Below are 27,207 nucleotides of genomic sequence, written 5' to 3' on the forward strand. Positions count from 1 at the left end.
TAAAAAATACACAAAGAATTGGCGCATGCTATTTGTTTTAATCCATAAACAGAAATTGCATCTTGACAAAAAGTTTTCTTCCAAAACATTTGCATGTCAAATTAACAAAAACAACAGTTACATAATATTTACAATATGACGAACTCAGGCAATTTGAACATTATAAGCTAAAAAGGGAAAAGTGAAACAGCTGATATCTGTCTTGCAGTTTACTCAAATTACACATAAAAAATATCTCACCAAAAATCTACAAATACAATAATAACCATAGAAACAAAACCACACACAACGTATTCTAACTGTACAGTCCTTGACCCAAAATGAGAGGTATGCAGAATTGCAGGTAGATAAGTGTAAGAGTCCATAATGTTCATGAGGCATAACCTCTGCATACACTCAGGCTGGGATTCAATCAAACCTGCACTGTGGAAAAAAAACATTGTTAATGCACATTAAGAGATTTTGCGATTACGTTTTTCCCCCAACAAGTAAACATTGTGGTTGTACTGAAATCAGTCATTTCTTTCATGGTACGGACAGAACGTTATTTTTCCACAGTATGGTTTTAAATTGACACCTTCCCTACCCTTTCACATGAGTTTGGCCTTTGAAACCTCTAAGGCAAGACTTGGAGCTGCATTTGTCAAACATACGTTTAAAATCTTGTGTGAACCCTAGTGTTCCATTTTAAAAACAGTTAAAAACCCAAACTTATCAATCCAATGATGCAAAGTCTCTTGTCATGGAAAAATCCTTAAAAAACACAAACATGTTACACAGACTTTTGTAAACACTTACCTCTTTAAACGTTTTGCTTAATTTGTACTAAATAAGGACATTGTGAATCATAAAACACAAAAGACTTGTCTTTCATCCAAATTGTCAGTAAAAACAACAACCATTAAAAATCACAAGAATCAATGTTAGGAAATTTACAGGCCTACATTTTGTGCCAACAAATCATCCCCACAGAAACATTGTCAAAATAAATAACTGAACATGTTTATATTTATTTATCAAATTCAAAAATATCAAAATGGGGTGATCGGTATATTCAGTGTACTCAGAGTAACAGTACATTCTGTGGAGCTCTGTCATTGGTACTTTATACTTTGAGAAAAACTAAAAGATATCAATTGAAATTCCCAGAATGTGACATTGGAAAGTTCCTAGAGAAAACAAAGAAACCACTAATCTACCCATGACACATGCTACAGAACGATCTTCCACAATGGAATCATTTGGCATTATCATGGACCAACAACTATCTAAGCATCTCTTTGAATTAGTATTCAACATTTCACTTGATAATACACCATTAGGAATACTGGACAAGTTTAGAGGATAAATTGCACTCTTATATTTAAGGATTATCAAACCAGGAATATGTGGTGACTTCCACTTCCACCCCAATTCTTTAATACATCTGATTTACACTAAATGTAATGGGAAATAACCTCAGAACAAAATATTACATTTTCACCACATGTAGGACAGTACATTTCTACCCCTAAAATAGCAATATGGTTTAGATAAGAATGTTAGTCTTTGACACATTTATATTTGTTGAATATCATTTAAGTAAGTACTTGACTTGGGAGTTTTTCATTTCTAAGTGCCAATGTCAAAGCATTTGCTAGTGTAAATGCATTGTTAGTGTCAATTAGATTACCTCTTGAAGGTGCTGAACGGTGCAATACGATTTAGTTTTTCTTCTATTTCCCACTTTAGCTACAGTATGTTGATTCCTTTCTTTCTTTCACCATAGATGCTACTGTGTGTTAGAGGCAAAAGAGGAATGTACATAAACAATGCAGGAAAAAGAAAGTGAGAAATTAGAACTGAAGAAAACGTTGCATATGAGAGTTCATTCTACTCTCAGCTGTATAGAAGAACTCTTCAGGTGTACAATTTGAAATGAATAGCTTTTTACAGAGACATTATTGAACATTATTAAACATTCAGAGGAATTCCTGAGTTTATACTCCCATGATGGGAGAGAGGGAGGGAGGGAGAGACAGAAATAGAGAGAGAAAGAGAGCTGCCAGAGCAATGTTGTATGGAGTTCAAAATACCTGTTTAAAAGTATTGCTGATAAGACAACTGTAGTGTCATCCTTTAAAAAACACAGAGAACAAATGTACTTCAAAATGTATACAAATCAAGGTAGAGATGTGTGTCATAATAACAAAAACACACCCTGTTACTAGCTATTCATTTTCCGTTGCTAGCTAGATTACAGTCCTGTCTGGGCTGTTCTCCTGTTGTACATTTCTCAGTCATCTCCTGAGAGAAATCCACCGAAACAGTGGGGCTACACACACCCGTAGACGCTCCAGGCTCCAGGGAAGACTCAGGGTCCTCCTGCCCTAGGTCAGACACATCTATCTCGCCACTGCCCTGCCGCCCCTGCCCAGCGCCAACGGCTCTCTCCATGGGGCTTTCAGAGGGGCAGGGGGACTTGACATGGCTGCCCTCTGAGGTGGGGGAGCCTGGGTTGGAGGTGAGGTCGATGCTGGCCGTGATGGAGATGCTGTTGGTGGTGGCAGTAGGATCTCTGGACCTGTGTGTAGGGAGCAGAGCGTGGGTCTTCTCGTGGTTCCCCTGTACCTCCTTGCACACCTCCTGGGACACAGCCTGGGACAGGTAGGAGAGGTTCTGCCATAGCTCACCCATACACACCTTCAGCTGGTTTCTCTCACTCAGCAGCTTGTCCTTGTCATGCACCTGCAAGGACACACATGCAGGTCATGACTGTTATGGGTACACTGAGAATACACACACACCTTACACACATTGAATACATACATAGCTTACACACATTGAATACACACACAGCTTACACACATTAAATACACACATTGAATATACACATACAGTAGCTTACAGACATTGACATTGAATATACACACCGTACACACATTGAATACACACATAGCTTACACACATTGAATACACATACAGCTTACACATATTGAATGCACACACAGCTTACACACATTGAATACACACACAGCTTACAAACATTGAATACACACCTAGAGAATCCATATGTACACAGTACATAACCACAAACACAGACAGCCACATGCATAAGGAAACACAAATAAAACCTTATTTAAAAAAAAACTGACAGTACTACAAATGCTAACAGTAGAGATTTAACTGTTCATTGTATAATAAGTAGACCTGAGTCTTAACATTTACATTTTAGTAATTTAGCAGACTTATCTAGAGCGACATACAGTAAGTAGTGAGTGCATGCATTTTCATATTAGTCCCCCGTAGGAGTTGAACCCACAACCCTGGTATTGCAAACTCCATGCTACCAACTGAGCCACACAGGACCATTAAAACAGTGTATGTACCAGTCTGTGTATCTCCACCTCCAGGTTCTGGATGCAGTCCAGCTTTCTCTTGCGGCAGCGCTGGGCGGCGATGCGGTTCTTACTGCGCCGCCGGATGTCGTGGATGAACTCCAGCTGCTCTGAGGTCAGTTTGTGCATCTTTATCATGATCTGGAAGTCATTACGCGGAAGATTGGTGATCTGATCCACCGGGAAGGGAAGTTTGACCTTAACAAAACACAGAGTAATGCATTAGGGATATACAGTAGTTTCTACCTGGTGTACAATACAATACAATACAATACAAAAACAACTTTCTGTCCATGATACAGCAAGCAATGGACATTTGTCCTCTGCTCTCATTACTCAACTCCCCCAGATAGCATCCAGCTCACACAGTTGTACCCACCCTGCCCACTAGGTGGCACTGTTATTCTACCTATGGTCATACCCTGTGCATGGTACTCTACTTATTTGAAATCAATTGCTTACAGTGTAATAGACAATTACTGTGGGACAAAATTATTAATTTATTTACAATTGACAGAAACTATTGTAAAAAATACAGATTGACTGATGTTCTGAAATTGATGTTTGAGATACAATAAAGTTCTCCGTTTATGTCATAAGGAACTCCTCATCGTCTGCATGATGTTCCCATTTTAAAGTGCTATCATTCAGTGTTTAATAATGGGTGAGTATATGCTGTGTGACTTTCTGCCATGTGTCTCACAGAGAGTTGGGTAGAGGCAGGGGACTGAGGGAGTGCTCTGTTTCAGCTGTGATCTTGGGGGGCCTTCTCTGTCTCTCTGTGTGTCTCTCTCTCCCTCTCTTCTCTCTCTCTCTATTGTTCTGGCTTCTCTTTTTAACTCTACATCCCTCCAATCAGTTCATTACTCTGCTTTGTGAGTGGGCCAGCACTGACATGATGGCCTCATCTGTGTCAACTGGTGTGTGTGTGTGTGCGTGTGTGTGTGTGTGTGTGTGTGTGTGTGTGTGTGTGTGTGTGTGTGTGTGTGTGTGTGTGTGTGTGTGTGTGTGCGTGCGTGCGTGCGTGCGTGCGTGCGTGCGTGCGTGCGTGCGTGTGTGTGTGTGTGCGTGCGTATTATATGGGCCAGGTTCTGGCCCTGTCTCCAGGCAGGGGGCTTGGCTAGCTCACTGTCCCAGTTAGGAGGGTCTAAACTGGGGGAGGGTGCCAGATGGTGGAGGGTACAGGGACACCTGTCTGTTCTGTCTGAACCAAGTGTCAGCGCTGTGAACTGCTATGAGCATATGGAGACATACAAACACACACGCACACACACATTTCAGCTCCTTTTCTGACTTGAGAGAGAAAAATCGGGAAAGCATTAACCCTCATTATGAACTAAATGCAATTCAATGCAAAAATGGCACCTCTACGGAACTCTACCTACCTGAGCATTATATCCACTGCCTTCCATTCATCTAAAAACAGCTGTGATGAAAAAGTCAATGATTCTGTCTATCACTGTTTGTGTATTTTCAGAAGTCATTCATTGTATTACATCAATCTCTTTCCCACTCACACCGTTCCACCAGCCTGTCTCTCACTGACTCACCATTGGTTCTGAAATAAAGCTGATATAGATTAGTTAATAGAAGACGCTGCTGATTCCGTGTGAGTCTCTCAGAGCCTCTGAACGACAGACATCAGCCCACAGTGTAGCACAAGAAGAATCGTCTAATTTCCCTCCACACAGCAACATGAGAGATGGAGTGGGCGCTTAAGCATTGCCATGGCAATCCCTGCGGTTCTCTTAAAGTAAACAAAGACTTTGAAATCAAGGTCTTATCCTTAGAGGCTTTAGGCTGTGAATAGGGGAGGGATGTATGGATGGATGGTGTGTGCAATGGACGGGCCATGACTATAGCTTTAGAGGTGAATAGCATCCAGACATTTTGTGAAACAGAAATCTCACAGATGACTAAGACTACTACTGTTCTAAGCTCTCCAGGCTCTTCTTCCCCCAGAACAACAGTTGTCATATAGTGTACAGTTAACTAGTCTATTCAATTCCCTGTCGCTCTCTCTCTCTCTCTCTGTCTTATGTCTTCACCACTGCTTGTTGAGCAGTTCATTAAGATGACTGGTCCTAGCTATTTGTTCAGATATTTATCCCTTTTGGTTTTCAGAACTAACTCTGACAACCATCAAAACATAATTATTACAACACAGTTCATCTTCCCAGCCATAGCACTAACCGCGTGGTATCTCTCTGACGCAGTAACATTTTGTCAGAGCAATTTTAGATGTTGGCAAAACCCATTTTGAATAGCACAAATCACAATTTCAATATGTAGTATAGATAGATAAATTATACTGACTTCGGGACCTGGCTCTCTGGCAGGGCCAGACTCACTGTCTCCCTCTGAGAAGGACCCGGATTCATCAGTGGAGTTGGCCCCATACGACCGTTCACACTTGATCTTGGTGCGGCCCTGAGAGAATATGGCTTCCCCTACCACCATCCCACTGTGCTTCCTCTGCTCCCCCACCAGGCAGCGAGCCAAGCCTGAGCCCGATACAGAGCATGGGGAAGAGGAGAACTCAAACTGGGGCAGGCTGGAGGGCGAGTCCCCACTGCCACCGTCCTCCAGGTAGGAGAAAGATGAGCAGGAGCTGGAGGTGCGTGTGCGTGGCTCGCAGGCAGGGGAGCAGGAGGAGATCTTTATGGGCAGAGGGCAGCTGGTGGTGGGCCGCGGTCGGCAGGCCATAGTCGGCAGGGGGTCCTGGAGGGCCGTGGAGGAGGTGGTGGAGGAGGGTAGGGGAGAGTATGTCTGGTGGAAGGGGAGAGACTGACTAACACCTGTCCACAGGGATTTCGAGGTGATCTCCAACAGATCTTTTTCCAGAGACTTCCGGTCAGAGTAGGATTGAGACGGTGTTCCCAGATGGTCACATGCCCCGGAAGAGAAAATGACGCTGCTGCGGCGATCCAACTCCACTTCCCGTTTGCTGACTCTGTCTAAGACAAGGGGCTTCATTGCCATGTCCTCTACTACCCCCTCTATGTCTCCAACAGAAGATCCCACTGTCTCTGCAGACACCGCCCTGAGGTCCCTTCCACCCTCCCCCTGAGATGCCTCCCTGTCTCTGTCCCTGTTATGGGCTAGTGAGAGTCTGTTGGTCAGTAGCTGCTGGGTGAGAGGAGTGGAAGGTAGGGTGCTGGCTGGGTTGTTGAGATCCAGGAGGCCCCTCTGGAGGTGCAGGCAAGATGGATAACCTCTGCTGGGGGGATGCGCTAAGGGCTCCGGCCTCCCCTCAAACTCCATCTCCAGGACATTCTGGCTATCCTCTGACAGTCCTGGGGGGCTCTCCTCTCCCTCGCCCCCGGAGCGGGGCTCCTCTTTGATTCTGGAGGGGGAAAGGGGTTGTGCCCCTTGGTGGGTGCTGCTGGTCTCTGAGCGGCCTGGGGAGGCTGAGGCATGGCATAGTGACGAGGCGGCCGAGGTGATGCTATCATCGTCCTCGTTCTCTCCGTTGTGCTTGGCGCAGGCCTGCTGGTACTTCCTGTATTTGGGGCATTGTGGGAGGTCAGAGGTCAGACTGCTGGTGAGGGGCATGAGGGTCGAGTGATTGGGTCGCCACCTCGGCGCAGAGGATGACGTCACTCTGGGGGTCTCGGACGACGTGGAACCACCACCGTCACCATCCTCCTCCGTGATGAGGTTACCTGTGTGCACCGACAGCGGCAGCTCCTTGCGACAAAGGCCATTGTTGTGATCAGTCGTGTCGCTATGCAGCTGGGCCTGTAGAAAGCGGAAGCAGGAGTCTTCTAGGTTGTGAACGCCCAGGAAGTCAGCACAGCGGATCACCTCATGGATGTTCTCTCTGCTCAGAACCAGTTTGGCTGTGTAGGCAAACTGTAGCAGCGGGGCAAACCCCCTGGCTGTGATCTGATGAGAGGAGGAAACACAGTGTTATCTGTTGTGTTGTTACTCGTCCTGGGGATTTTATGTGGAGAGTGTGAGAGTTGGGAAAAATCTGCTGCTAACACACAAAGTTAACAAACTCTGGATTGTGTAGACTACACATTCATGTTTTATTTTGACACATTTTGAGCAAACTAACTGGAGCACATCCCCTCCCCCTCCCACCATCATCCCAATGAGTGCCTAGGGGCGCATCCCTCTCTGAAGGTGAAAGTCACCCGTCCTTAAAATATGTCTCTCACTTGTTGTCATCTCCCCCTTGAGCTCACCTACTCCCCCTCCTTTCCCCTCCTAGCCCCTCTATCCTCGCCTCTCCCCATCCTCTCTAGCACCCCCATCCCCCATCCTCCCCCTTCATCCCTCTCCTGTTCTCTCTCTTAGTAGCTGATAGCCAGCAGGCCTGGTGTATGTGTGTGTGTGTGTGTGTGTGTGTGTGTGCCCGTTTATGTGTGTGTGTGTATGTGTGTTTGTGTTCGCAGTGTGTGCTTGCCTGTGTGTGTGTGTGTGTATGTGTGTCTGTGTGTGTGAGCGCAGTGTGTGCGTGTGTGAGCGCAGTCTGTGTGTGTGTGTTTGTGTGCACAGTGCGTGCTTGCCTGTGTGTGTGTGTGTGTGTGTGTGTGTGTGTGTGTGTGTGTGTGTGTGTGTGTGTGTGTGTGTGTGTGTGTGTGTGTGTGTGTGTGTGTGTGTCGGGGGCTGGGGGGGAGGTAGAGTGCCGTTAGAGTGCTGAGTGTTCTGAGGGTCTATTTTCAGCTAGTGTCAGCAGCTGCCTCATGTGCCTGCAGAAGCATGTCTTTATGAACACACCAGAAGCATGTCTTTATGAACACACCAGAAGCATGTCTTTATGAACACACCAGAAGCATGTCTTTATGAACACACGGAAGCATGTCTTTATGAACACACAGAAGCATGTCTTTATGAACACACCTGAAGCATGTCTTTATGAACACACACAGAAGCATGTCTTTATGAACACACCAGAAGCATGTCTTTATGAACACACACAGAAGCATATCTTTATGAACACACCAGAAGCATGTCTTTATGAACACACCAGAAGCATGTCTTTATGAACACACCAGAAGCATGTCTTTATGAACACACACATAAGCATGTCTTTATGAACACACAGAAGCATGTCTTTATGAACACACAGAAGCATGTCTTTATGAACACACCAGAAGCATGTCTTTATGAACACACAGAAGATTGTCTTTATGAACACACAGAAGCATGTCTTTATGAACACACCAGAAGCATGTCTTTATGAACACACAGAAGCATGTCTTTATGAACACACAGAAGCATGTCTTTATGAACACACCAGAAGCATATCTTTATGCAGAAGATTGTCTTTATGAACACAGACAAGCCTTTTAATGTTACTATGTACCAGCCCTTCTAATGAGGACAGGGAGAGAAAGCAAAAACAGAATGAGAGAGAAAATGGAGAGAAAGAGAGAGAGAGTGGAAGAGATTGCGAGATATACTATAGAGCAGGCAGCGAGAATGGATATGAACACACAGATGAACTTTATGAACACACCAGAAGCATGTCTTTATGAACACACATGAATACACACATAAGCATGTCTTTATGAACACACAGAAGCATGTCTTTATGAACACACCAGAAGCATGTCTTTATGAACACACAGAAGATTGTCTTTATGAACACACAGAAGCATGTCTTTATGAACACACCAGAAGCATGTCTTTATGAACACACAGAAGCATGTCTTTATGAACACACAGAAGCATGTCTTTATGAACACACCAGAAGCATATCTTTATGAACACACCAGAAGATTGTCTTTATGAACACAGACAAGCCTTTTTAATGTTACTACTGTACCAGCCCTTCTAATGAGGACAGGGAGAGAAAGCAAAAACAGAATGAGAGAGAAAATGGAGAGAAAGAGAGAGAGAGAGTGGAAGAGATTGCGAGATATACTATAGAGCAAAAAGGAGGCAAGCGAGAGGATGGATAGACATAAAATTAGTGTGAGTGAGAAAGAGAAATTCCACACTACAAAGAGACCGGTAGAAGGAGAGAGGGGATGTCTGTAGAGAAAGAGAAGAGAGAAAATAAGCAATGCTTTCTAGTCATTAGAGGATGGATTTTGACGTATAAAGTCGTTGATAGTGATTACCGTATGAGGTAGAGTCAAAGAGACATACAGTATTAATCAAATTGACAGATCGAGGACTTTACATGCTAATGGAGGCAGTGGAATGTGGGCCGGGGCTGTTTTGCCCACGATTAGTTACAGAGGCAGAAATATAATGTATCACTGAATCTAGAAATTCCCACAGGGTTATCAGGAATCCTGCCAACACACAAGCAAAGGAATGCTAAAGTGTGACAACTGAGCAAGCTACCCGGCCGCCTCCCTCCCTCTTATCCCCTCTTTCTCCCTCTCTCTCTTTTTCTCTCTCTCACTCTCTCAATTTCAATTCAAATTGCTTTCAATTTAAAATTGCTTTCAATTCAAATTGCTTCATTGACATGACATAACAATGTACATATTGCAAAAGCGTACTTTGGAAATTTCATGTAAGTTATTAATTGACCATATTAACATAATTAAAATAATAATAAGACTAAAGATTTTCAACTTTATCATTAAAAAGAATAATCAAGAGTAAAAATAACCATACAATAGACAATAATAATGGCATAGAGAACATGCAGGTTGGTTGCTCTGTCAGACACTGTCACTCATCTTATGGTAGGCAGCAATCTAGTGCACTGCCAACCCACAGCTCTCTGATTCCTCCCCCAACAGGATGGGTAGCCTATTCTCATCAGAGGTCTGAAACCTTGAATTAGGGTTTTGTCACGACTTCCGCCGAAGTCGGTCCCTCTCCTTGTTCGGGCGGCGTTCAGCGGTCGACGTCACCGGCCTTCTAGCCATCGCTGATCCACTTTTCATTTTGTCCTTGTCTTTGTCTTACACACCTGGTTTCAATTCCCCAATTACTTGTTCATTATTTGTGGCCTTGGATTTATTGACGTGTATTGTGATTATTTGCAACGCTCGTCCTCTTCTTCTGGCGAGGAGTCGCAAGGATTGGACCAAAGCGCAGCATGGTACGTTCCCCCCGGATCGGGGCCTGTCAGTTCCATCCCCCAGCAACTCCACTCCGACGCCCATGGAGCTGGGAGGTGGTGTAATTAGGGCAACCGGAGGAGGGGCCATTCCCTGCACCATCTGTGGCCGCAGAGGGCACACTGCTGGTTGGTGCTGGAGGGGTCCCTCAGGGAGTCGAGGCAACAGGCCTATCAGGCCTAGGCACTATCGTGTCACCCCAGGTGGGTCGGCACCAGGCTCACCCAGAGCCCCCTGTTGCTCACATGTATGTGTTTATTACATTTCCTGAGTTTTCCCCACATTCCCAGCATAAGGCGCTAGTAAATTCAGGCACAGCTGGGAATTTTATTGACCGTTCATTTGCTCTTAGTTTAGGGATCCCCCTTGTTCCTGTTGATATGCCCTTCCCTGTGCATGCCGAAGATAGTCAACCAATAGGGTCAGGGCTGATTAGGGAGGCCACCGCTCCACTGGGCACGGTTACGCAGGAGGGTCACAAGGAGAGAATCAGTCTCTTCCTTATTGATTCTCCTGTGTTTCCCGCGGAGCAGGGCCTACCCTGGTTGGCCTGTCATGACCCCACTATTTCGTGGCAACAGGGCTCTCAAGGGGTGGTCACGAAAGTGCTCAGGGAGGTGTGTAGGGGTTTCCATCGGTGCGACTACGGTGGAAAGACCAGACCAGGTCTCCATAGTGCGCATGCCCTCAGAATATGCCGATTTTGCTCTCGCCTTCTGTAAGAAGAGGGCGACTCAATTACCACCCCTTCGACGAGGGGATTGTGCGATAAATCTCATGGTAGACGCTGCGCTTCCCAGGAGTCACGTGTATCCTCTGTCACAGGAGGAGACGGCGGCTATGGAAACATATGTCTCAGAATCCCTGGGACAGGGATACATTCAGCCCTCTACTTCACCTGCCTCCTCGAGTTTCTTTTTTGTGAAGAAGAAGGATGGGGGTCTGCGCCCGTGTATTGACTATAGAGGTATCAATCAGATCACTGTGATCTGATACGCTGCCTGGCGCGTATCCGGGAGGGGGACGTGTGGAAGGCGGGATTTAGTACCACCTCAGGGCACTATGAGTACCTCGTCATGCCGTACGGGTTGATGAATGCTCCCTCAGTCTTCCAGACCTTTGTTGATGAGATTTTCCGGGACCTGCAGGGCAGGGTGTAGTGGTGTATATCGACGACATTCTGATATACTCCGCTACACGAGCCGAGCATGTGTCCCTAGTATGCAGGGTGCTTGGTTGACTGTTGGAGCATGACCTGTACGTCAAGGCTGAGAAATGTCTGTTTTTCCAACAGTCCATCTCCTTCCTAGGGTACCACATTTCCACTTCAGGGGTGGAGATGGAGAGTGACCGCATTTCAGCCGTGCGTAATTGGCCGACTCCCACCACGGTAAAGGAAGTGCAGTGGTTTCTAGGGTTTGCCAACTACTACCGGAGGTTTATCCGGGGTTTTGGTCAGGTAGCGGCTCCCATTACGTCACTGCTGAAGGGGGGACCGGTGCGACTGCAGTGGTCGGCTGAGGCAGACAGGGCCTTTGGTCCGGGCGGCGAGGTGACTGAACCCTCGCCAGGCAAGGTGGGCCATGTTTTTTACCTGTTTTGTGTTCACCCTGTTCTACCGACCAGGTTCCCAGAATGCTAAGGTAGACGCACTGTCCCGGCTGTATGACACAGAGGAGCGGTCCATGGACCACACTCCCATACTCCCGGCCCCTTGCCTAGTGGCACCGGTAGTGTGGGAGCTGGATGCGGACATCGAGTGGGCGTTACGTACAGAGCCCACTCCTCTACAGTGTCCAGCTGGGCGTCTGTACGTTCCGTCTGCTGTCCACGACCGGTTGATCTACTGGGCCCACACGTCACCCTCCTCTGGTCATTCAGGCATCGGTCGGACAGTGCGCTGTTTTAGTGGGAAGTACTGGTGGTCCACCTTGGCCAAGGACGTGAGGGTTTATGTTTCCTCCTGCTCGGTGTGTGCCCAGTGCAAGGCTCCCAGGCACCTGCCCAGAGGGACCTGTCAGTGGACTTACTGACGGATCTTCCTCCCTCACAGGGCAACACCACGATCCTGCTCATTGTGGATCGGTTTTCTAAGTCCTGCCGTCTCCTCCCTTTTCCCGGTCTCCCTACGGCCCTACAGACTGCGGAGACTCTGTTCACTCACGTCTTCCAGCACTACGGGGTGCCTGAGGAACATAGTATCTGATCGGGGTCCCCAGTTCACGTCCAGGTTCTGGAGGGCGTTCATGGAACGTCTGGGTGTCTCGGTCAGCCTCACCTCAGGTTTTCACCCTGAGAGTAACGGGCAGGTGGAGAGAGTAAACCAGGATGTGGGTAGGTTTCTGCAGTCATATTGCCAGGACCGGCTGGGGGAGTGGGTGGCGTTCATCCCCTGGGCAGAGTTGGCCCAAAACTCACTCCACCACTCCTCCACTAACCTCTCCCCCTTCCAGTTCGTACTGGGGTATCAGCCAGTTCTGGCACCTTGGCATCAGAGCCAGATCGAGGCTCCTGAGGTAGACTAATGGTTTAAGCGCTCGGAGGAGACCTGGGACGCCGCCCATGTGCACCTGCAATGGGCCATGAGGCGGCAGAAGGCGAACGCCGCCTGACACCGTAGTGAGGCCCCGGTGTTCGCACCAGGGGTCCGGGTCTGGCTCTCGACCTGAAACCTGCCCCTCCGCTTGCCCTGTCGGAAGCTGGGCCTGCGGTTTGTGGGGCCATTCAAAGTCCTGAGGAGATTGAACGAGGTATGTTACAGGTTACAGCTTCCCCCAGATTACCATATTAATCCCTCGTTCCATGTGTCTCTCCTCAGGCCGGTGGTGGCTGGTCCACTCCAGGAGTCTGAGGTGGGGGAGGTTCCTTCTCCCCCTCTGGACATCGAGGGGGCCCCGGCGTATGCTGTTCGAGCCATCCTGGACTCGAGGCGTTGGGCGAGGGGCCTTCAGTACTCCGTGGAGTGGGAGGGGTATGGTCTGGAGGAGAGATGCTGGGTGCCGGTGGAGGAAGTCTTGGACCCTTCGTTGCTGCGGGAGTTCCACGTCTCCATCCGGATCGCCCTGTGCCTCGTCCTCTGGGTCATCCCCGAGGTCGGTGTCGGCCGCGCGTCAAGGGGGGGGGGGGTTGTTTTCCCTTGTTCCCAGTTATTATTTGCACCTGTGCCTCGTTTCCCTTGATTGTATTTAAACCCTTAGTTTTCCTCAGTTCTTTGCTCTGTGTTTGAATGTTAGCACCCAGCCCCAGCGATGCTGTGAACATTTGTTGCTCCAGTTGGACTCTCTTGTGGTACTCTGTTTTTGTTCTCGTTCATTTATTTTTTATTATCTTTTGAGGCTTTTTTTCTGCTGTACCAACCATCTTGTGGATTTACCTTTTGACTTGGAGGATTACCTTTGTTCTCTTGGAATTACTTTTGACGTTGTGGATTTATATTTTTGTCTGAAGAACTTTCCTTTTTACTTTATTAAAACACCGTCTCAAGTACTGTTGTGTCTGCCTCATCTTCTGGGTTCTGCTGACTATTAGTGGCTCAGTTTGCTAAGTGACTGTTTCTCACACTGGAGACCCGAGTTCATAACCGGGTCTTGACATTACTTGTTCATTATTTAACCCTCTGTTCCCCCATGTTTGTTTGTGAGTGATTGTTTATTGTATTTGTGGTCTTGGATTTATTGATGTGTATTGTGATTATTGTTGAGTAAAATTGCATACATTACTCATATCTGCTGTCCTGCGCCTGACTCATCTACACCAGCTACACACAGACGCATTACAAGTTTCAAATTTGTGGAAATTACTCTAATTGTTTATATATATATTTTTTACATTTTATCATGAAAGGCAGCTCTATCTCGGGTTCTGCTGTGGTGCAGTGGTTGCACAACCTTTCCTCTATAGGGAGACAGGTTTTCCTGTGTCTACCCCTCTCAATGGCAAGACTGTGCTAACTAAGCCTGTACTTTGTCAATGCTTTTCTAATGTTTTGTACAGAAACCCAGGTCAGATAGTTTGCCATGGTGTGCTGTCCATTTAGGGACAGATAGCACTGCATTTTGCTTTGTGCTTGTGTTTCCCAATAGGTTGTGTAGTTTTGTTTGACTGTGTTGTAATTTGGTTGTTATTCTGATTGATTGGGATTCGGTGTGTTCAGTGTGTTAGAAGAACAGGTTTGTGAACTCAGCCCCAGGACCAGCTGGATGAGGGCATTTTTTTTTTGCTCAGCTCAATATTGCAGGGCTTGGATGTCACTATTTTAGACGTTTCCAAAACTGAATTGCTCTTTTTTTCTGTTTTTATTATTAATGGACATTGACCTAATTCTGTCCTGCATATATTGTTTGTAGTCTACCTCTAGACATGTAGGAGAGAATCTCTCTCTCTCTCTCTCTCTCTCTCTCTCTCTCTCTCTCTCTCTCTCTCTCTCTCTGTGTCTCTCTCTCTCTCGCTCTCTCTCTCTCTCTCTCTCTCTGTGTCTCTCTCTCTCTCTCTCTCTCTCTCTCTCTCTCTCTCTCTCTCTCTCTCTCTCTCTCACTCTCTCTCTCTCTCTCATACAGACACATGAACACAAAAGAGTGTGAATTTTGAGACTCAATAAAAGTCTAGATTCTCTCTCCTTCTCTCTCTGACTGACACGCCCAATTCACCAAACTAGGACATGTCTCTGAATGTAATGGAAGGGCTGTTATAATATAGCAACATAACAGTAATAAAATGGCCACGCCGAGGGGAGCCTAAAGTCTGTCAAGTCAGGTAATTAATACTTTCTCAGGGTGTTACCGTATACATACATACAGTGGGGAGAACAAGTATTTGATACGCTGACGATTTTGCAGGTTTTCCTACTTACAAAGCATGTAGAGGTCTGTAATTTTTATCATAGGTACACTTCAACTGTGAGAGACGGAATCTAAAACAAAAATCCAGAAAATCACATTGTATGATTTGTAAGTAATAATTTGCATTTTATTGCATGACATAAGTATTTGATACATCAGAAAAGCAGAACTTAATATTTGGTACATAAACCTTTGTTTGCAATTACGTTTCCTGTAGTTCTTGACCAGGTTTGCACACACTGCATCAGGGATTTTGGCCCACTCCTCCACACAGACCTTCTCCAGATCCTTCAGGTTTTGGGGCTGTCGCTGGGGATTATGGACTTTCAGCTCCCTCCAAAGATTTTCTATTGGGTTCGGGTCTGGAGACTGGCTAGGCCACTCCAGGACCTTGAGATGCTTCTTACGGAGCCACTCCTTAGTTGCCCTGGCTGTGTGTTTCGGGTCGTTGTCATGCTGGAAGTCCCAGCCACGACCCATCTTCAATGCTCTTACTGTGGGAAGGAGGTTGTTGCCTACTCGCGATACATGGCCCCATCCATCCTCCTCTCAATACGGTGCAGTCGTCCTGTCCCCTTTGCAGAAAAGCATCCCCAAAGAATGATGTTTCCACCTCCATGCTTCACGGTTGGGATGGTGTTCTTGGGGTTGAACTCACCCTTCTTCTTCCTCCAAACACGGCTAGTGGAGTTTAGACCAACAAGTTATATTTTTGTCTCATCAGACCACATGACCTTCTCCCATTCCTCCTCTGGATCATCCAGATAGCCATTGGCAAACTTCAGACGGGCCTGGCCATGCGCTGGCTTGAGCAGGGGGACCTTGCGGGCGCTGCAGGACTTTAATCCATGACGGCGTAGTGTGTTACTAATTCTTTGAGACTGTGGTCCCAGCTCTCTTCAGGTCATTGACCAGGTCCTGCCGTGTAGTTCTGGGCTGATCCCTCACCTTCCTCATGATCATTGATGCCCCACGAGGTGAGATCTTGCATGGAGCACCAGACCGAGGGTGATTGACCGTCATCTTGAACTTCTTCCATTTTTTAATAATTGTGCCAACAGATGTTGCCTTCTCACCAAGCTGCTTGCCTATTGTCCTGTAGCCCATCCCAGCCTTGTGCAGGTCTACAATTTTATCCCTGATGTCCTTACACGGCTCTCTGGTCTTGGTCATTGTGGAGAGGTTGGAGTCTGTTTGATTGAGTGTGTGGACAGGTGTCTTTTATACAGGTAATGAGTTCAAACAGGTGCAGTTAATACAGGTAATGAGTGGAGAACAGGAGGGCTTCTTAAAGAAAAACTAACAGGTCTGTGAGAGCCGGAATTCTTACTGGTTGGTAGGTGATCAAATATTTATGTCATGCAATAAAATGCAAATTAATTACTTCAAAATCATACAATGTGATTTTCTGGATTTTTGTTTAAGATTCCGTCTCTCACAGTTGAAGAGTACCTATGATAAAAAAAAATACAGACCTCTACATGCTTTGTAAATAGGAAAACCTGCAAAATCATCAGTGTCAAATACTTGTTCTCCCCACTGTATATATATATACATGTGCATCATTGGTCGTTACTCACCTTGTCAGACAGGCTGATGATTGGCTCCTGCTCAGGTTGTGTGTGTCCCAGCAGCACCTGTAGGAAGTATCTGCTGCTGGCTGCCAGGACGGCCCTGTGGGCCCTGATCTCTGTCCCCTCCACCACCACCGTCACATCACACAGGATGTTCAGCCGCCGTTGGTCCTCCAGACTCAGCAGCACGTTGGCACAGTGCACTGTCGACTCATACACGTACATGGGCATCTCCCTGGACCCGGCGTGGGCCCCCTCATCCAGAGACATTCCGCTCACACCCTGCAGAACAAACACACACACACACACAGAGACAAGACATTGGTTGGATGCACAGTCAATGGATGCCAAGGATGAAAAGGACCCAATTACTTGGAGGTTGTAGAAATGCCATTTTTTTTATATGGAGAAAGTAAATGTTCTCTCTCTCCTCCATACGTGTACATACCTGTCCACGTGCATGCACTCGCACACAAAATTGACAGGGGACATACCACAGGAATGACAAACCTAAAACATCTTTCTATCACCTCTCCGGCCAATTGCTTCAACAGAGAATCCAAGATTCAACACCTCTTCAAGGCAGCTTGACACACATCCTCTGGTACATCCTAATAGGATACAGATGTAGTCTCTGTACCAGTCTCTCTTGACCCACATTCATAGCTCAGACGTTCATGGAGATTTGTAAGCAGGCTTGTGAGATTACTAGTCTACTGCACAAACAGCATTATCTTATTGTGTGCTGATACCTACGAAAGGACAACGATGACATTAGAGATCAGGGCTGTAAACAAGCTGTTTGTTTAGAGCACATTGGAAATCATTCAATGTGACAATAAAAGTATTGAAAATAAATATATTACGTATGTGCAGGAAATCTTAGTCTGTGCCACTCAAAATGGTTCCACATTGATTTAAAGAGGTGCAATGCAAAGCCTTGCACTGTGCTCACCTCAACACTGTCGGACTTAAATCTCCTGTAGCCTACAGTACAGACAGCTGAGGCTGCAGTCTGTCTGTCTGAGCCCAGGAGTGTGTGCACCTGTGGTTGTGTTTGTGTGTGTGTACAGTGGGGCAGAACGTATTTAGTCAGCCACCAATTGTGCAAGTTCTCCCACTTAAAAAGTGGTACACTTGTAGGTACACTTCAACTATGACAAACAAAATGACAAAGAAAATCCAGAAAATCACATTGTAGGATTTTTAATGAATTTATTTGAAAATGATTGTGGAAAATAAGTATTTGGTCACCTACAAACAAGCAAGATTTCTGGCTCTCACAGACCTGTAACTTCCTCTTTAAGAGGCTCCTCTGTCCTCCACTCGTTACCTGTATTAATGGCACCTGTTTGAACTTGTTATCAGTATAAAAGACACCTGTCCACAACCTCAAACAGTCACACTCCAAACTCCACTCTGGCCAAGACCAAAGAGCTGTCAAAGGACACCAGAAACAAAATTGTAGACCTGCACCAGGCTGGGAAGACTGAATCTGCAATAGGTAAGCAGCTTGGTTTGAAGAAATCAACTGTGGGAGCAATTATTAGGAAATGGAAGACATACAAGACCACTGATAATCTCCCTCGATCTGGGGCTCCATGCACTTAAAAATTGGTGGCTGACTAAATACTTTTTTGCCCCACTGTATGTGTGTGTGTGTGTTTTGTTTGTGCATGTGTGTATTTGTGCGTGTGTTTGTGCATGTTTGTGTGTGTGTATGGACTCATCAGGCTTGGAGGGCTTTCTTTCTGCTGAGTCATAGTGTTATAATGTACAGAGCCTGGAGCCAGGGGCCTGCAGCAGAGGAACAGACTCCAGGTGGAATCATCTCAGAACTATAAATCTTCTATTCGCCATCAGGTTTCCTTTATAACCAAAAGAGAACCTAACACAATCCAAATCAAAGGACTATGGGAGAGAAGGCTCACATCATCATCATCATCATCATCATCATCATAAGAGGAGGAGGATCAGACTGTCGGCCTCTTTGTATCTCAATAAAGAAACGGTGATGCTTGCAAATACTATTAATAAGCCACTTTGGTGTTCCTCTCCTCGTAATAGTTTAGTTATTGCCGAAGATACATCTTTAGCACGGATGTGTTTTCTCCTGGTCAACATTTAACTTCTAGTGTATTTCTCTAGTGCAGTTTTGTTCGGTATGACTACAGTAATACACCTTATTCCATTCATCAAAATCTTGATTGAAAAGAATCAGAACTTGATTGAACAGATTGACTGCTCTAGTCTCAAGTTTCTCTCTGTGAGCCAAACAGGCCAGCAGCAGAACATAACTAATGTCTCTGTATCAGTTTGAAATGTGGGGGACAAAACCACAAATCATCCACAGGCAAAGAAATTGTAACACACCGATGTCAATGTACCTTCACAATACCTTTGTAAATTAGACTAACAAACTCCATGCCATACCTTTGTAAATTAGACTAACAAACTCCATGCCATACCTTTGTAAATTAGACTAACAAATTCCATGCCATACCTTTGTTAATTATACTAACAAACTCCATGCCATACCTTTGTAAATTAGACTAACAAACTCCATGCCATACCTTTGTAAATTAGACTAACAAACTCCATGCCATACCTTTGTAAATTAGACTAACAAACTCCATGCCATACCTTTGTAAATTAAACTAACAAACTCCATGCCATACCTTTGTAAATTAGACTAACAAACTCCATGCCATACCTTTGTAAATTAGACTAACAAACTCCATGCCATACCTTTGTAAATTAGACTAACAAACTCCATGCCATACCTTTGTAAATTAGACTAACAAACTCCATGTCATACCTTTGTTAATTATACTAACAAACTCCATGCCATAGCTTTGTAAATTAGACGAACAAACTCCATGCCATACCTTTGTTAATTATACTAACAAACTCCATGCCATACCTTTGTAAATTAGACGAACAAACTCCATGCCATACCTTTGTAAATTAGACTAACAAACTCCATGCCATACCTTTGTTAATTATACTAACAAACTCCATGCCATACCTTTGTAAATTAGACTAACAAACTCCATGCCATACCTTTGTAAATTAGACTAACAAACTCCATGTCATACCTTTGTTAATTATACTAACAAACTCCATGCCATACCTTTGTAAATTAGACGAACAAACTCCATGCCATACCTTTGTAAATTAGACTAACAAACTCCATGCCATACCTTTGTAAATTAGACGAACAAACTCCATGCCATACCTTTGTAAATTAGACTAACAAACTCCATGCCATACCTTTGTAAATTAGACTAACAAACTCCATGCCATACCTTTGTAAATTAGACTAACAAACTCCATACCATACCTTTGTTAATTATACTAACAAACTCCATGCCATACCTTTGTAAATTAGACTAGCTATCATTGTTATTCATGACACTTGCTCTTGGCTGTCAAATTCCTTAACTCACTACAAACACCAGATTTCTTTTTTTAAATAGTCTGTTTCTGTAAACAAGCGGTTGCAGATTGTTTCATCATGTTGCCTGCTGTGTGTGGGTGATATATTTAAACATCATGTTTGTCTGCCAGACAGACAGCTTATAGACAGACAGGCAGCGATAATCTCACAAGCTGTAAACTGTATAATCATTACTCCAGGCTTCTGGGAGTCCAACTGTTAATACTTGATGAGTGCCAAGGGAGTAGAGTGTATCCTTCCCTCCTCCTCACCCCTCCTCCTCACCCCCTTCTTCTTACCCCCTCCTTCTAACCCCCTCCTCCTCACCCCCTCCTTCTTATCCCCTCCTCCTCACCCCCTTCTTCTTACCCCTCCTTCTAACCCCCTCCTCCTCACCCCCTCCTTCTTATCCCCTCCTCACCTACTTCTTCTTATAGGGTGTGAACTGAGGATGGGTACTCACAAGTATAAATCTATTACGACTTTGCCTTGCTTTGTCTGTAGGCAACTATACTACAATAGGATACAGTGTACCAAGAAGTTGTATAGGCAAAAACAGACATAAACTAAACACCAGTCGTTATTTTAGAGCACAGTAGGCCGATATAGAGGACGAGAGAATCAGTCTTCCAGATGATGAGAGAGATAATCAACTGATGCTAGGCTACACTATTACACCTGTATATGAGCAATGACTATCAGCCAAGTGAGGAACTGTATGTGTGTGTGTGTGTGTGTTTTTTTTTGGGGGGGTGACATTACAAAGGCAATAAACAAACACATTAACAAACCTCCCCCATTCCCCTTTGTAGATGACTTGTGAATCTGTATTAGTGACAACAATTAAATATTGAACAGCTCTTCTGGGCCACACTGTCTCTGACTGCGGTGCAAATGAACAAGATCAGCACTAGATAGCACAGCTGTGATAAAACCTAAGAAGCTCAACTCAAAGGAAAGCAGCGGTGTAAAGTACTTAAGTCAAAATACTTTAAAGTACTACTTAAGTATATTTTGGGGGGTATCTGTACTTGTTTATATTTTTGCCTACTTTTACTTTTACTTCACTACATTCCTGAATAAAATATTGTACTTTTTACTCCATACATTTTCCTTGACAGCCAAAAGTACTCATTACATTTTGAATGTTGAGCAGGACAGGAAAATAGTCAAATTCACACACTTATCAACTGAACATCCCTGGTCATTCCTACTGCCTCTGATCTGGTGGACTAACTAAACACATATGCTTGGTTTGTAAATGATGTCTGAGTGTTGGAGTGTACCCCTGGCTTTCTGTAAATAAAATAACAAGAAAATGGTGCCATCTGGTTTGCTTAATATAAGGAATTTTAAATGATTTAACTTTTACTTCTGATACTTAAGTATATTTTAAACCAAATAAAAATATAATTTTACTTTCACTTGAGTCATTTTCCATTAAGGTATCTTTACTTTTACTCAAGTATGACAGTTGGGTACTTTTTCCACCACTGAAGGAAAGCCACGTAGACCCACATCAACTCCCATAGTAACAATTCCCCCCAAAATGTATACAAAAAAAGAATAATCACAATGTAAAAAAATGATCCTGTCAACATTCTAGGTGAATGGATAAGGCGGAGTCAGGCGCAGGACACAGGTATGAGTAAAACTCTGAGCTTTACCCAATATAAGCAATGTTCCAACAAGGATAATCATAAATATCCAGAGCACACAAATGAAACCACTTGACAACGACAATCACGCTCAAAACAAAAGGGGAAGCCAGAGGGTTAAATAAGAAACACTGATTATGGAATGGAAACCAGGTGTGTACAATGAAGACAAAACAAAACGAAAATGAAACATGGATCGATGGTGACTGGAAAGCAGGTGACGTCGACCGCCGAATGCCACCCGAACAAGGAGAGGGACCAACTTCGGCGGAAGTCGTGACATATCCAGGTGAGTCACTGAAAATAAATGCTCTATTATACATTTTTCGACCTGGAATTTCCACAGGGAACGCACGGAAACGTAGAGTAATTTAGTGAGCAATATTAGAACATGATAGTTAAAAGTGAGGCTAGCCTATATTCAACCTATCTGTGTCCATAAAACAGCCACACATCTAAGGCTGTCCCCTGAGTGAGAGAGAAAACACACCCCTTGTGGCCATCGGCAGATCTGATAGAGATTATCAGCAAACAAACGTAAATTATTTATCACAGAGCACAGAGAGCGGGGCCACAATCTTCCTCTGGGCTGGCAGAGAAATATTAATTAACAAACAGTAATAATTCAGGGCTCCCCACTTGAGGGCCGATAGTGGTGGTACACTATACACCCCTGACAACTGTTATGCCCTACTTCCCTCCCTCCTGTCTTCTCCCTGCCCTGATTATGTCTTATTTTCAACTCACGAAAATGTGTGTCTGCATGTGTGTGTGTGTGTGTGTGTGTGTGTGTGTGTGTGTGTGTGTGTGTGTGTGTGTGTGTGTGTGTGTGTGTGTGTGTGTGTGTGTGTGTGTGCTCGTTGGGTGTGTGTGTGAGAGAGAATAAGAAAAGGAGGGTTTGAGAGTGGGTTTTATGCGAGACCCAGCTCGACGGCTACATCTGAAATCAATAGCACAATGTTTGACTTATTTTCTTCCAAGACATAATCAGTAAACAATAGGGCCATTAGGTTGCATGAGACATTAAAAGAGTGACATTAAGAACGCAAAAGGATCTGGGCAACGGAGTACATTACCAGGGCCCTTGCCCAGAGCTGCTGGGCCGGAAATACACCAGTCACATCATCTGTGTTTAACAATACCTCTTTGTTCCAGAATCAGGGTTAGGATGTCTCACTTTCAGAAGGTCAGTGTAACCCATGATATATGTCTTCTGAGGTCATTCCTAACACTGTTAGTGCAACTCTCAATCTTCTTTACTGCTATAAGTCACCCTGGAATTGTCAAGTGAAATTGAATTTACTGCAAACGAGCTCTCCACTGGCCCTGCAGACAAGATAACGGCATATTTAAGGGTTACTCGAGAGGCAACTGAAGGGCGAGACGACCTGTGCACGGCCAGCCTGTTCAATTTAAGAGACTGATTCATTTCAAATGGACTAAGTAAGAGCATACGTCATGTGAAATGTATACATCATGAAGAATAGAGATCATCCTTTTGAGTAGTTCATGATTTAACTACAGAGTAGAGAGAAAGAGCCAGCGAGAGAGAAGGAAAAAGAGTGTGTGTGTGTGTGTGTGTGTGTGTGTGTGTGTGTGTGTGTGTGTGTGTGTGTGTGTGTGTGTGTGTGTGTGTGTGTGTGTGTGTGTGTGTGTGTGTGTGTGTGGAGTGAGTCACAGTAGTAGTAGTGGTGTAAGTTACAATCTACTCCCATCTAGACGCTGACATGATACAGTGGCTCCCATCCCTGGCCACTCACTATCAATACTCAATTTCACCTTGTTCGCTACTTCAGCATCCACCACAACCATGACTCATGAAATGCATACCTCAGACAACTTCACAGAAAAGTATCATGTCTCTCTCTAGTCCACGGCAAGGTCAGTGACTCCAGTTAAATGTGCCGTAGTAAACCCTCTCCCTCAGAGGGCCTGGGCAGGTATTTCTCTTGGCTACCAGCAGGAAGGCATCCATGCTAGCCAGCCAGTCGGTGGGGAGCGCGGTCACGGTGTAGTAGGCTGTAGAGTATTTTTGCCATATGGTGGTGACTAAACTAAAGTGAACTAAACGGAGGGTGCAGGAGTGAATCATGACCTACCACAGCTAAGTGTTATGTTGGTCAGCCCAGCCAACCCAGGGTGATTCACAACCACAGCCCAGTTTAAAATGGTAACAGAAAGCTCAGCTAGCCGACCGGCCATGTGATAGAAACACACACTGCTGCGCTGGCCAGGAATAACCCCAGCAGTCAGTGAGTGTAGAGAACTATTCATTCATGGTCACACATGGACCGGCTAGTGAATGGGTGTGTGTGTTTGTGTGTGTGTGTGTGTGTGTGTGTGTGTGTGTGTGTGTGTGTGTGTGTGTGTGTGTGTGTGTGTGTGTGTGTGTGTGTGTGTGTGTGTGTGTGTGTGTGTGTGTGTGTGTGTGTGTGTGTGTGTATGTGTGTGTGTTTGTGTGTGGCTGCAGGGCTGCTTCATGACTGACAAAAGCCATGTCAGTACAAACAACAGATATTTTCTCTGAATGCATCAGTTTCGCCTCGCAAAATACAAGAACCTTATAAATTGAAGATTTATACATTGAGAACGATTCCACAAATACAGTCCACACTTACGTATTGGATGAAAGCGAATGGAAAAAGAAATAATCTCAGATTCAATGGTGCATAAAACCTCAAAGTTTTCACCCTCGGCCCCCTGGGAAGTGTGTGTGGTCCCTGGCTGGCGCTGGCAGCACACCAGGAGATCTGTGGCTGATCCTGTTTCACCCCAGAGCTGGGTGACGACCTCACAACAGCCGGTGAGAGTGAGAGGGAGAGAGAGACTTCACTTGCTTTGGCAATGTTAACATATGTTTCCCATGCCAATGAAGCCCCTTGAATTGAACTGAATTGAATTGAGAAAGAGGAGTCAAAATATACAAATATCTGTAAATTGCAACAACAAAAAATGAAATGCCATTAGGGGTCCACTCATATCTGCAATGCCCTGTGGTTAACAAGTTAAAAACAGTACAGGTCAGGAACAACAACGACATGCTTTCACAGTTTATCGCGCCTCCATTAGTATAGCATCCGTTGTCAGATCAAGTGGAAATAGTCTGGGGGAGGAAAGGAGGTTTGGGCTGTGACACAAAGCACAACCTTAATGTCAATGTGAGGGAGGACCTGGTGAAATATCACAGCAGGGAATGTCAAGAGGACATTAAGGGCCAAAAACGTGAAGGAAGTGAGAGAAAGTCTGAGACAAAACCACAGGGTGACTTTCTTTGGGGTACTTTCAGAGGGAGAAAAAATACAGGGAACTGGGTCTTTGGCACCTCTGAGCGTCAGGGCAACAGCCACCGTTTCCACTTCCTCTAAAACATACATGGAAAACAGAACATCACTCAAATAATCATCTTGAATCAATATCATAATCCATAGGGACTATTAATTGAGGCAGCAGGTCGTCTAGTGGTTAGAGTGTTGGACTAGTAAACGAAAGGTTGCAAACTCAAATCCCCAAGCTGACAAGGTAAAAATCTGTTTTTCTGCCCCTGAACAAGGCGGTTAACCCACTGTTCCTAGGCCGTGATTGAAAATAAGAATATGTTCTTAACTGACTTGCCTAGTTAAATAAAGGCTAAATGTATCTGGATATTTTATAATTTTGCTCATGTGGAAATGATCAGAACTAATATTGATGTATGAGGACAAAATGCATGTAAAAAAATAGTCAATGTAAAAATAGTTTGAGTGAATACCATGAAGGTGTAAAACCTCTGTTGACAAATGGTCACAAAGAGAGGAATGTTGTGCCAAACCGCTTTCATGTAGGATATTTCATTCACTGGTTAACACTATCATTCTCTGCAGCTGAAAGCAAAAGTACACGCGTGGGTCGTTCCACACCAACAGTGTTTCCATAACGGGAAATATACCTGTTTAATGTGTTAAAGAAAGATAATACAGTACACAATGATGTGATCTGTCATAGTGGTCAGGATCTGGAAGGGACAAATTCTAACTCAGATATTTGTGGCAAATCATGCATTGACGTCAACAGCACATCTAGGTTACACGTGTGTTTAGGTTACATGTGCGTTTAGGTTTACATGTGCATTTAGGTTTACATGTGCGTTTAGGTTTACATGTGCGTTTAGGTTTACATGTGCATTTAGGTTTACATGTGCATTTAGGTTACATGTGCGTTTAGGTTTACATGTGCATTTAGGTTTACATGTGCATTTAGGTTACATGTGCGTTTAGGTTTACATGTGCATTTAGGTTTACATGTGTGTTTAGGTTTACATGTGCATTTAGGTTTACATGTGCGTTTAGGTTTACATGTGCGTTTAGGTTTACATGTGCATTTAGGTTTACATGTGCGTTTAGGTTACATGTGCGTTTAGGTTTACATGTGCATTTAGGTTTACATGTGCGTTTAGGTTTACATGTGTGTTTAGGTTACATGTGCGTTTAGGTTTACATGTGCATTTAGGTTTACATGTGCGTTTAGGTTTACATGTGCGTTTAGGTTTACATGTGCATTTAGGTTTACATGTGCGTTTAGGTTTACATGTGCATTTAGGTTTACATGTGCGTTTAGGTTTACATGTGCGTTTAGGTTTACATGTGCATTTAGGTTTACATGTGCATTTAGGTTTACATGTGCATTTAGGTTTACATGTGCATTTAGGTTTACATGTGCGTTTAGGTTACATGATATTGCTAAGAAGAGATATTCTTAAGAAGAGACATCTCACCCCCCTCCCTCTCTGTCTAATCCTCCCATCTCACATGAAGACAGTGATTATGACAACTACTGACCCTAATAAAAGCTGCAGGCCTTGATGATCAAGTCCCAACCAACAAGGTGAGTGTATACATTACACATGTCCTAACCCAAACAGGGGAGTTTCCATCTGTAGGGACCTACTCTTCAATGGCTATCAGTGCATTTCCTGACTGAAGTCATCCATTCTCCTCTTCTTTCAGCTCTGCGGCTGACATCATTTATGGCCTGGGGCTTTTGCTTCTGTCTCCATGTCGTGCACACTAGGGTTTCAGTTAAACTCAGGTGTTCCTCGAATATGATTGGATGTCTCACATCTGTGGATTAACGCGATGGGAGTATTCTAGAGCATCTAGTGCCAACACAAAAGTTATCGGCTGGGAACCCACCCAAAATGAATTATGGGTGATATTCAAACAAGTAAGAAAGAAAGGTTACGGATCACACGGTATCAATGTAGTTCCCCAACAATCCTCAACATCCTCCCGACTAACTGTATCTTTTT

General features: G+C 44.6%; 1 protein-coding gene across 2 annotated transcripts in view; it reads right to left on the bottom strand.

Annotated features, from left to right (window-relative positions):
- Positions 1-18: 18 nt before the first annotated feature.
- The window catches only part of LOC118372811 (transcription regulator protein BACH2-like), a 68,053-nt gene continuing 40,864 nt past the window's right edge, over positions 19-27,207 (bottom strand). The window contains exons 2-6 of one of the 2 annotated variants that reach the window (XM_052486091.1): positions 16,833-17,108; positions 5,694-7,265; positions 3,369-3,575; positions 2,683-2,727; positions 2,306-2,563 (exon numbers count right to left, since the gene is read on the bottom strand). In XM_052486091.1, the coding sequence (XP_052342051.1) occupies positions 2,444-2,563; positions 2,683-2,727; positions 3,369-3,575; positions 5,694-7,265; positions 16,833-17,096 (2,208 nt within the window). In that variant the 5' untranslated portion in view covers positions 17,097-17,108 and the 3' untranslated portion in view covers positions 2,306-2,443. Of the gene's footprint in view, positions 2,728-3,368; positions 3,576-5,693; positions 7,266-16,832; positions 17,109-27,207 lie in introns of both variants that reach the window. The other variant, XM_052486090.1, reaches the window with a different exon arrangement.

Source organism: Oncorhynchus keta, chromosome 29, assembly GCF_023373465.1.
Source record: "Oncorhynchus keta strain PuntledgeMale-10-30-2019 chromosome 29, Oket_V2, whole genome shotgun sequence".
In the NCBI taxonomy this organism is placed as follows: domain Eukaryota; kingdom Metazoa; phylum Chordata; class Actinopteri; order Salmoniformes; family Salmonidae; genus Oncorhynchus; species Oncorhynchus keta.